This window comes from Coregonus lavaretus (genome assembly GCF_964263955.1).
Source record: "Coregonus lavaretus genome assembly, chromosome: 1".
Taxonomy (NCBI): domain Eukaryota; kingdom Metazoa; phylum Chordata; class Actinopteri; order Salmoniformes; family Salmonidae; genus Coregonus; species Coregonus lavaretus.
In genome coordinates, this window is record NC_139988.1 from 57,579,912 (window position 1) to 57,591,187 (window position 11,276).

At 42.1% G+C, this 11,276-nt stretch overlaps 1 protein-coding gene across 1 annotated transcript; it reads right to left on the minus strand.

Annotated features, from left to right (window-relative positions):
• Positions 1-225: 225 nt before the first annotated feature.
• LOC311150831 (pterin-4-alpha-carbinolamine dehydratase-like) lies at positions 226-3,291 on the minus strand. Its single transcript, XM_084188377.1, has 4 exons — positions 3,186-3,291; positions 1,571-1,702; positions 1,172-1,252; positions 226-934 (listed from the first exon to the last, which is right to left on the minus strand). Exons 1-4 carry the CDS (start codon positions 3,186-3,188, stop codon positions 842-844), a joined length of 309 nt encoding a protein of 102 aa, XP_084044503.1. The 5' UTR covers positions 3,189-3,291; the 3' UTR covers positions 226-841.
• Between the last annotated feature and the right edge of the window lie 7,985 nt (positions 3,292-11,276).

Here is an 11,276-nt window from a genome sequence, read left to right on the forward strand (position 1 = left end):
ATTTGTTGGCCATGGCTACAGTCCTTTCAGCATGCAGGAAGCTGAGCACCATAACATTTTCAATAAACCCACAACAGCTGTTTCATTTGTTGTTTTTAGAGAAATTCATTCAATGTGATGAAACCTTGTTTATAATATGATTTCTAGGAGGGGTGAAATATTCTGAGGCTGACCCCATTTGTCTGTAGGCCACACTTTGGAAAAATGAATAAATAAACACTTACCGGTTATTCAAACAATTTTATTTGTCACTTACAGTACAAAACACTACACAGAGGAAAACAGTTTCAGACAAACAGACTAGACAGACCGACAACAAAGTCAGTGTTTTATGTAGAACATTTGTTTGAAAGTGACTGGAATTAACAAGTGAAGGAATTAATAGATTTCCCCCAGATTTCAAAGGTTTAGAGTCAGAGTAATATATACCTTAGACGCTTTTGATTTTACATTACCTGATTCCGCTCAGTTAGGGAGAGAGGAATGTTTGATATACATTATCTATGGTCTTTTTACTGGCTCATGGTCTGTTGCTCATAAATCCACTTTCCACCAAAGCAATTTTTTAAAGATATATTTGGCTTCATCAGTCTATCAACAAACACCACACCAGCAAAATGTTTGGGAATTGAAAGTGACCTGTAAACATTAAATATTAATTGGGATTCTGTGATGTACTTTCCTGTTTGATCATTTCCTGTTCCTGTTAAAGGTTAGTCATCTGAATGAACGTATGGAGAGCGATGAATAGGCATGCTCTGCTCTGGGTTCCACCATTGAAATGACTGGAACTGAAATGACGGGCGCTGACAGACTGAAATGGCAGCAGGCCATGAGTTGCTTAGAGGACAGATGCTTGGTCAATGAAGGTAGCCAAAGTGATGTCTCTCTGAGAGAGGCCCCCACAGTCATGTGTGCTGAGTGTGATCTGGACCTGGGAGAAAGGAGAAGATGAAGTGTGGATAAGGATGGGCGACAGCAGGAAAGACATGGTAAATGCAACCCAGAATGACAGGAATGGGTGAGAATGAGACATACAGAGGGACATTCAAATGAAAAAAATGTCAAGTCACAACATACCTTTCACAACTAGTGATGCTAACAGGTTTGTCTATATCTATTTTACCCCAGGCAATCTTAGTGGGCCTTGGGCGGGGGCTTATTGAAATACCTTGTTGTACACGTTAAACCACTCAGGGTGATGGTCCATCTTCTCAGCTTGCAGTGCCACACTGGACATGAAGCCAAAGGCCTGTGATAAAATAGCAGATTATACTTCCAAGTCCTTACTGTCACAATCAAGTAATATGCATTGTATAGCCTACAGCCATTTATTAGCAAGTTTCTTATTTTGTTTGGTCACGTGACGTCACATTGTCCGAAAAAAATCGGTGCCTGTATTCAAAACGCGTCTAAGAGAAGGAGTGCTGATCTAGGATCAGTTTAGACTTTTAGAACATAATGAATAAGATAGCATGGACAGAGAGGACCTGATCCTAGATAATCACAGACGCTTTAGGAATATTGGCCCTGAGCCCTAGATTGAGTATATTGTCCAAGCCTTTCTGACCTGGTTAAAGTCTTTGAAGATGAACTCTTTGTAGATGGCATCCCTCCCAACCACCTCCACCCACTGGGCATTCCGTAGCAGGGGGAGTAAGTGGTCTCTCTCCTCCTCACTCAAACCCTGGATTTTACTGGCCTGGAAGAGCAAAGCAAACATTCACCGGGTGCCAATGTGAAGGGGGCAGTTGCACAAATGCAAACTGTGATTGGTTGCAGAGAAGCTCATCTGGAATCAATAGAGTGTTGCATAGCATTCCTGAGGCCTGTTCGTAAGGGCGCAACGTTACAGAACATTCAGATAGAAATGTGTTTTGTAGAACAAGACATGTACAATTACCTGTTATGTAGAATTGGGAATTGTGTCAGCTCTATTAATACAATTTATTTCTGCAACATCTATTAATACAATTTATTTCTGCAACATTCTGAACGTTTCACCCTAACTAAAAACACCCTGGTTTCAAAATGGGGGAGGCTTCATTGCATTCTCTGTATCGCTTCAATAGAATTCCCATAGAGATAGATAGAGGACTCTAGTGCCCAAAAGCCCGTTTTAGCATGGGTAGAGGACTTTCACCATTTGGAAGTAGTCAACTGAGTGGGACTTCCTATGGGTTAAGGAAGGATCACATAATTCCATCCAGATCACCAGGAGGGATCAGCCAATTAATTATACTTGTGATGAAACATTCCATAACTGCAGGTGGCAGTAAATTGCCAACCTTGACTTTATACCTGTTCAAACACACTCTATCTGGCAGTGTGCACACTTTCAGTTTGTTTGCCAACTCATTGAAGTAGTAGAAGAAGAAAATTGACTACTTCAAAATGGAGATGGCATCAAAGGCGCTGCCCATGCTCTCACAGACACCATAATAGGACAGATATAACGATGCAATGTCTATCTAAGTCTATGGGAATTCCACAGCTCTGTCCACATGATGTAGTATCACATGAGCTTTAAACTCAGTTCATTCTGAAAGGTAAGTCAAAAAGGAGGGTTATGTCAGCTGCAGTTGTGAACGGAAAAGGCACAGGCTATGTAGTGCAATAATAAGCAAATCACTCATCTTCAACAAATTTGTGTTATAGATTAAAAGGCATGCAACTGAATGAATGAAGGGGGGTATTTTTAAGAGGATTTGTCAATGCCCACAAATGAACCGTCATGGTGTTGAGCCAACATGGACACAAAGCAAACATATCTCAGCAACATGCTAATCTGTTCTATCTGAGAAGCGCTGACAGATTTTGGGGACAGCGCATTGAGCACAGGCAGACAATAACCTGAGGCTTCAACCTAATGTCATTCAATGATTGGCTGCATAGAGACTGTTCCTGTCAGGAAAATAATATGTTTTATAGCAAAACAACAAATATATACACTTTAGGTGCCATCTCTCATGTTATAAGACTGACACAGTATTCTGTTCGTCAAATATTATATTTGGCACAATCAAATGATCAATCAACAGTAAAAGCTCATATTGCTTCATCTTCAGTATCTATTGAAGACAGCAACATAACTATGCAGTATGCCAACAGGTGTGTCAGGCAGAATACAGTTGGCACGTGGCTGTAAGAGGCGTCCTCTGATAACATTGAAGCAATTCACTCACCATGGTCTTTGGCTGTTCTCAGAGAGACAGAGGGCTCTGCTTCTGCTTGTTTCACTTGCACAGAGCCAATCTGCTATTGCAGTTAGCAGCTGGAATGCAAGCGGGGGTTCTGTTTTAGCTGTCCATGCAGAAGCCTGAAGAGAAATGACCTCTGCTGGTTATACTGCCCAGCTTGTCTTCAGCATGGCCATCATCATAAAAATAAACGCCATTTCTCTAGCCAGTCTTTATGAGAGAAAATTGAAAAGGGCATCCATGTAGGAATATGTTTTCTTTGTGAAAGAATGATGAGACATTATGGTCTCATATAGAACAGCACTCACTGTAAACAAAAATCATTGATTGATGTCATTCACATGAGTGTAGGATAATAACGTTCAATAGTTTACTGTGATGAAGAAGTAGACTTCGCTAAATGAAGACCCATATGTCAGAGCGAGTCGACGGTTACCTCTGTCCCACTGTCATGGTCCAATGCAGGTCAAAGTTTAATGAGTTGCCCTACTGTGAGATAACCCCTGTGAACTCAGCCCTCACAGGGAGCGCTCAGGGAAATGAACTAGTTAATGAAATGAACAGAGGGAGAGGATGTGACAAGTGATAATGTTAAATGGCTGAATGAGTGTAGGAAATTAATATGCTGCTTCAGTGGTTTGGTTTGGTTTGGTTTGCACTGCAAAGGATTTGTTCATGTGCATACATTGAGTGGCTAGACCTTAAGGTAGATGGGTTTGGGTTGAGTAGTGGGGGATGTTATACTGATAGAGGGTTGTTTGAGCTCTCTTCTTTCCCCCAAATGATATCACCTTAGAATGTGTCTCCCTCTCATCTGTATCTCCTTGGGTGTAAGACAGACCCTGGGATGGTACAGCAATAGAATCTCAAAACCAAAATAACAACGCACACATTCATGTTCATATTGCATGGGTTTCAAATGTGTGGGTAAAACCTTTAAGTGACATGTACTATGAATACCCACTTCATAATGCATTATAAACACACGTATAACTCCTTATGTGACTGTTCATGTTGTCTTATCCTCTCAATCTGACCCAGAAGACACTCCAAGCCAAATGAGAGGAACTACTCTACATGCATGCATGCATACTGCCCTTTAAACACTGTTTGTATCTGTAGCTGTCATAAAGATGAGTGGCAGTGGAATTGTTTTGTAGTAGGAAATGGAGCCCAGAAGAATTCTAACACAGACCCTATTTTTGCTCCTTCTTACAACTGAGCTAAATGAAGGACAGCATAATGCAAAGTCGTATTCAGGTGAGTGTTCTCATTCAGGGGTAAGGGTGCCAGAGGTGGTCTTATTTTGATGTCCAACAGAGAATGTATAAGACTGTGTATGCATAGGCATGCTATTTACAGTGTCTAAAGCCTGCTTTGTCTTTATGATTCAGATAAAGCTTTTTAATGTCATTGTAAATGACTGTATCAGTATTTTATGAATCCATTGTTTTTAAGACTGCCTGCATTGAAAATGGACCTGGCATGGCTTACGGTCCATAACCTGCTACCAACCTAAGTTGATGTCCTCTACACCTCTGATTACTGTTACAAGGTACAGTGTCTGTCTATAAATTCTACAAGGTTGAAAAGGGTAAAAAGGTCAACTATAGATTTAAAGAGAGGTAACAATATCTTTAGGTAAAAATGTAAAAAGACAGTTTCATATTTTAGCTTCATTCACAGGTGTAACAATGCTCAGTAAATCTGGTCCTGAGTGCACATGCTTGCATATTTGTATGAAACAAAGAAAGTCATACATACAGTGTTTGATGGTGACATCATGCCCAAACATCACAAACCTGTTCCTTTTTAGAATCTGCTCAACCTGTTTTCTCTCCCATTCAGGGTCTGTACCAGCCCCTGGTCAGTGTTCTAAATGGCCCCCAGAATGCATCTGTCGTGGTCAGCACCGTCCTCACTCTGACACTGCAGTTACAACCAATGGGCAGAAACACAATACACACAAAGCAATACATATCAACTGCCATAGACATTGTTGCCATCAATGAGCAACATACATGACTTAAAACATTATATACATAGACTTTAATTAGTATGCTAAACATTCCAGATAACATCATGATTTGTAGGTAAATCACTACACATTCTAGTTCCTTGTGTTTCGATAATTAGATTCCTCTCTCATAGTGGATTGGCTGCAGGTCTGTAACCTTCCCAGATCTTGACACGGAGCAGAATATACTGCATTGGCATTCTGATGATTGCATTTGCAATCCATGAGATTATTTACTGGGGTGGGAGTGTAATCCTGACCTGCTTTCTGAGACTGACTGATGCTTCTGCTGAAATTACCTCGCCGCGTATTGATCAGAGGCCCTTTTTGGGGTTAATAGGAGCTGACACTCCAATAATGATGGAAAGAGCCATTAAGCCTGCGAAGATACCGGTGGAAACCTCAGAAGGGATGTTCTACAAGAAGAGGCAGTGGCCGTATTTATAAACAATCAGAGCGTTACAAGACATCAGGGAAGAGCATTGACATTTGGGGGTCACCCTTAAACATGCTCCAAGGGATCTGGTTTCACAGGACAAGGCAGGGGCAGGTTTCTCTTCTCCTCTTCAGTTGAGGTCTAGTCTTGGACTTCCTATAGATCAATGCTGAGGTCCCTAACCAGAGTGAGCCACTATCGATATCCTTTTCCCCTTTAAAAAAACACTCAAAGTGATAGCTAGAATGTCATCCCCCAGTCGATCAATAGGAGCTTGTAATGTACATTTGGGGGGGTGGGGGGGGTGAAACTGGAGACATACAGGATACAGCTGAAGGCTGCACTACTGGCTTATGGACACTAAGTGTCCCCCACGAGCTACATTGATTCCTGTGAGGACCCTTCAGAGGGGATAATAATAATTAGTCATTTAGCAGACGCTCTTATCCAGAGCGACTTACAGGAGCAATTAGGGTTAAGTGCCTTGCTCAAGGGCACATCAACAGATTAGAACCAGCGACCTTTCGGTTACTGGCACAACGCTCTTCACCACTAAGCTACCTGCCGCCCTAGCGGAAATGACCATTTACCACTAAGGTCAAAGGGAAATTCATACTAATGTGTACTGTAGTAATGTCGAGTGAATGTAATGATGAGCGGGTTATTCGTTGCCTTTGCATCTTCCCGCTATTGAGTGCATTGTTGTTGATACAGGTATAGAGTCTCCCATCAATGTCACCTGCTACCATACTGTGCATGTCAGTCCAAGTAACAACAATTTGTGTGAATTTCCTGTCATTTTGAAAACAAAATATTTAGAACAGCATCCTTTTTTAAACTTTAGATACTCATACTTTACCGCAAATTATTTTTTCAGAAAATTATTTTACTGAAAATGTCCAATCAATTGGACAAGATGATTTAAGATATGGACTTTTTGTGTTTTTATGGACTTGTTGTGACCACAATTATTTAGTACAGTGGATGATACCTGTTTAATATGGCAAATGTCAACAAAAGTGAAGTAGACAGTACTAATGTACTTGTGAATCCTTCTAGGAGTAAGGCTAAGCCTGAGACTTTGATTTTCACAGTTCCTAAATGAGTCAGCAAAGAGGAGCCCTGTTGTACACTTCTATTGAGAAGTAATTCTCTCTCCTCTCATGGGACAAGATGTGTATCGATTAGATAAGACAGTCTTTCTTGAAGCGGATAAAAGAAAAGCTTTTCTGTTTGTTTTGGATGGTGCTCTGCACAGGAAAGGGATTGTGGGTAATACATTAGGGAGCGTGGAGGGATTAAGCCGTAATGGGATTTTGAAAGCGTCTCTCCATAATGTACACTCTACTTAACAATATTGCAGATTATGTTGTGGATCAGACTTTTAAGGCCAAGTAGCCATTATCTGGCAGATATATGGCTAGTGTGACAGCACCCCCCACAGTATGATGAGCTTCCATTAGCTTCACTGTCCGGTGATTATAGTCAGGCCCCATAGGGCTCTCACAGCTTTAAGTAATGGGCTGGTCATCAACAGAAGCTAAAGGCACAGGGAGCAGGTTAGAGTTAGCCTATGCAATTTAAAAGTTAACTTTAACCCTATCAGTCCCGAGACCCCAGCAAAAATCATATTTTAATTAATCTGACTTTCATTTATCTGCATGTTCAGCCCTTATATTTAGCCTCACAATGAAGTGTTTTACTATTTTATTTCAGGACAACCAGGGCTACAAGTAGAATGCAAAACAATTAGACATAAACAGTTGCATTCATGAGTTTTATTGACAAATATCAATAAATCAAAAAAAGGTCAGGCGGAAGCAAAAAATATATATAAATACATTTCTATGAATGCTGTGTACAGAAATGGTTTGCTCAGTGGGAAATTAGTTTGGCGTTTGTGAGCTTATTACAGTATTATAGACACTATGTCCTAGGCTATAAAATCTATAACATCCATGAATATTACAGTGGACATGCAAGTCCACTCTGTATTTTATTTGAATTTATTTATTTAACCTTTTTAAGTCATACTGAGACCAACGTCTCTTTTACATGAGCCCTGAATTAGGCTACATAAATTACAGAAAATACACACATCAAAATATGAATACAATGCAAGCAGAAAGAAAAACACGGTCATAAAAAACAAACACATTCATCAGTAATAAGGTCCTCAATCAGCTTTCTGAATTGCCCAAGAGACATCAAAACATCAAATGTAAGAATATTTAGAAGATTGTTACACAAATAAGGTGCAAGAAAACAAAAATATGATTTACCTAACTCAGTAAAGACCAAAGGAATTTCCAGAGTTAGCCATCCCTGAGACTGGGTGTGGTAAAGTTTGGTTGAGCTGTGCTGTGATGGGCTGGGTCTGGTTGTGCTGTGCTGTGATGGGCCGGGTCTGGTAGAGCTGTGCTGTTATGGGCCGGGTCTGGTAGAGCTGTGCTGTGATGGGCTGGGTCTGGTTGTGCTGTGCTGTTATGAGTCGGATCTGGTAGAGGTGTGCTGTGATGGGCTGGGTCTGGTAGAGCTGTGCTGTGATGGGCTGGGTCTGGTAGAGCTGTGCTGTTATGGGCTGGGTCTGGTAGAGCTGTGCTGTTATGAGTCGGATCTGGTAGAGGTGTGCTGTGATGGGCTGGGTCTGGTAGAGCTGTGCTGTGATGGGCTGGGTCTGGTAGAGCTGTGCTGTTATGGGTCGGGTCTGGTAGAGCTGTGCTGTGATGGGCCGGGTCTGGTAGAGCTGTGCTGTTATGGGTCGGGTCTGGTAGAGCTGTGCTGTGATGGGCCGGGTCTGGTAGAGCTGTGCTGTGATGGGCCGGGTCTGGTAGAGCTGTGCTGCTATGGGTCGGGTCTGGTAGAGCTGTGCTGTGATGGGCCGGGTCTGGTAGAGCTGTGCTGTGATGGGCCGGGTCTGGTAGAGCTGTGCTAAGGTGGGCCTGTTCTGGTATCATGGGAGGGAAGTTGTAGGGGGAATTGAAGAGGGGGTTGTGGAGGGCAGTGTGGCCGGCGATGCTCCAAACTCTGCATGGGGCCTCTGACTGCATAAGGCTTGGCCATAGCTCAATGTATCTGCATGCAGTTCCTGGGAGAGAAGTGGTGGGCAGTGTTGCTGGCTGTTCTCCAGTCTCTGTGAGGCGCCACCAGATGCAGGTCTAAAGGAGCGTCTGATTTGTCTCAGGGAGTTGGTAGCTGGTCTTTTGCTCCTTTGAGGTGAGGTGAACTGGCCACCCAGAGCAACATCCTTTAATGTCCTGGTGAAGGTGGGGACTGTCTCTCTGTACAGGTGTACATTGTTTTAAATACAGTCCAGGCTGAGGGTGGGATGGTGGGCCAGGTGTACGTTTGGCCATAGCACACAGTCCCGAGAGAGGCTGGCATTTACCCTCTGGATGGTGTCAGGGTGGAAATCTCTCCTCTGGAGCAGGGTAGATATTACAATTTTAGCAAGGGGGAAGATAGTGAAGGCCCTCTCTATCACTCCCTTAGTGATGTGACCACCCTCTCCTGTTGGGCACACAGGTCACTGGTCCCCATGTGAATGATGATATGGCTTGGGGAGCTAAGCTGGGCCACAGTCAAGAGCTCCATAGCGCTCTTTGTTGTGGGGCACCATAACGTTGCCACCTTTTTATTCGGGAAAGGTTTATTCTCTAATATAAACGTTCCATTGCAGTCCATCATTAATATAATGTCTGGTTTCTCATCAGGTCTATGGCGGATGGCAGGAGTGATGGGAGGAATTACAGGCCGTGAGATGGGGATGGAGGGGATCAGCTGGGTTGGCGCAATGGTTGGTTGGGTTGGTAGGTGGGTTCTGATTCAGCTGTTGGCTTGGTCCTGGATATTTGTGGGACTCTTTGAAGAGTGGATGGTGGTGGCTGAGAAAATTCCTGCCTTAGCTCATGTAGCTCCTTCTGCAGGTCCTGCATGTGGCTGGTGTCTGTAAGATGCTGTGGTACTGCAGGCGTCACATGTGAGAGAGGCATGCTCAGGACTGTGTCTGCTGTTGGCGAGGGAGGGAGTGGGACACTAGGGACTACATACTGGGGCACAAAGGGAGTGGAGGCTGTTGTAGGTAGTGACAGTGGAGAGGTTTTAAGTTCAGCAACAATAGGTTTTATTTGGTCAAAGTAGTGGAAACATTTATCCAGACTGGCCTCCGAACCTTGTGCCGTTATTATAAATATTAATGTTACATTTGCGGGTGATATCAATGTACAGTTGCCTCATTGATCTGTTTTCTGACATTTTAAGTTCATTGTTGGTCTTGTGGAGAGCTGTTTGCCAAGCATTAGGGTCATCCGTGTAGAACAGAAGGTCTCATTTTATTTGCTTGAAGTCTGCCCTCAGAGTCTCTGGGGATTCTCTTAGCAATTTATTTTTGAATACATTTTTTCCTGACTCACTTGTAACAATTTCAGGATACGTGATGGCAAGGTCTCTGAAACAATGCTTAGAGAATGCATCCATCTTCATCTCCATGGTGACCTCTTTAAACAATGCACTCTGCTCTAGAATTATGTTCATGTGCCTATTGATGAAAGCACTTATTTAAATAATGCACCTATAGATAAATGCACTTTTAAAATAATGCACTTTTATGAATAATACAAATAAATATATTAAATGTGTTTTTCAATTAAACAACACATTACACATAAAATATACTCTCTCAATGTTCAGAATGTTCCCACCTCCTTTCCAAGTGCTCTTTTGCTTGTTTGTGTGTTTGTTCGTCTGAATGCTTGTTTGACTATCAAGGCCTGAACAATCCTCCAGAAACCCCTCAGAAATCCTTCCTCTTTCTCCCTCTGTTGGTTTTGTGTTTGTTTATCTATGTCCTATTTCTTCTTGTTGTCCTTGTTGGGTTTACAGTCCCCCAATCCCACTCCTTCCTTGTGTTGCCTGATGATTCAGTAGATGAGCCTTGCAAGAACCAAGTCGATCAATCTCTCGAAATCTCTCCAAACTATTTTTGCACAAAATTTTACACAAAATTCCTCTGGATGTGCAAGAACACTAAAATAACTAAACAGTTCACATATAATAAAATAATTTAACAAAAAATTGCAATTTAAGGAGGAGCTCTTCTTATTTGCTGCTGCTCATGGAATTGGTTGCTAGGAGACTTGTGTTGCATATACAGTACCTCAGACCACAAGTCACCTGCCTGGTTAATGGAAGCTACAATGCCTCCAGAGTGGTTTGTAATATAGTGAAGATTATTAAGTATTAATTAAACTAATATACATGACTCAAAGTCATTTTAGGATCTAATTTCCATGTCCAATGCCGTTTTTGAGTGTAAATTGATCCCAACTCTGTAAGCTATTTAGCTGATAATAAAGATGACTCTACTGTACAGTACATATGAAAAGGGTTTTAATTACTTTAGCCAAGACACGATTTCCTTTCATATCAAATTTCTATCTTGAGGATAAGGAACTAGGGCCAACGCACCATACCCACATTTACCCCCCATGTTTGGAGAGTAATATGGGTTTTTAATGAGTGACTGACAGAGAGGTTGGACTTTTTCAGAAGTGATCTAGTGCGCATTATCTGTTCAGAGTGGGTGTCATAGTGTCTATTCAACCACGGATTAAATGGCCTCTCA

Excerpts from the sequence above, each read along its gene's own strand:
- LOC311150831 (XM_084188377.1), bottom strand. Across the intron at positions 1,253-1,570 it reads TCTTCAAAGACTTTAACCAG|GCCTTTGGCTTCATGTCCAG; the intron begins GTCAGAAAGGCT and ends ATTTTATCACAG. Across the intron at positions 935-1,171 it reads GGTTTAACGTGTACAACAAG|GTCCAGATCACACTCAGCAC; the intron begins GTATTTCAATAA and ends CCTTTCTCCCAG.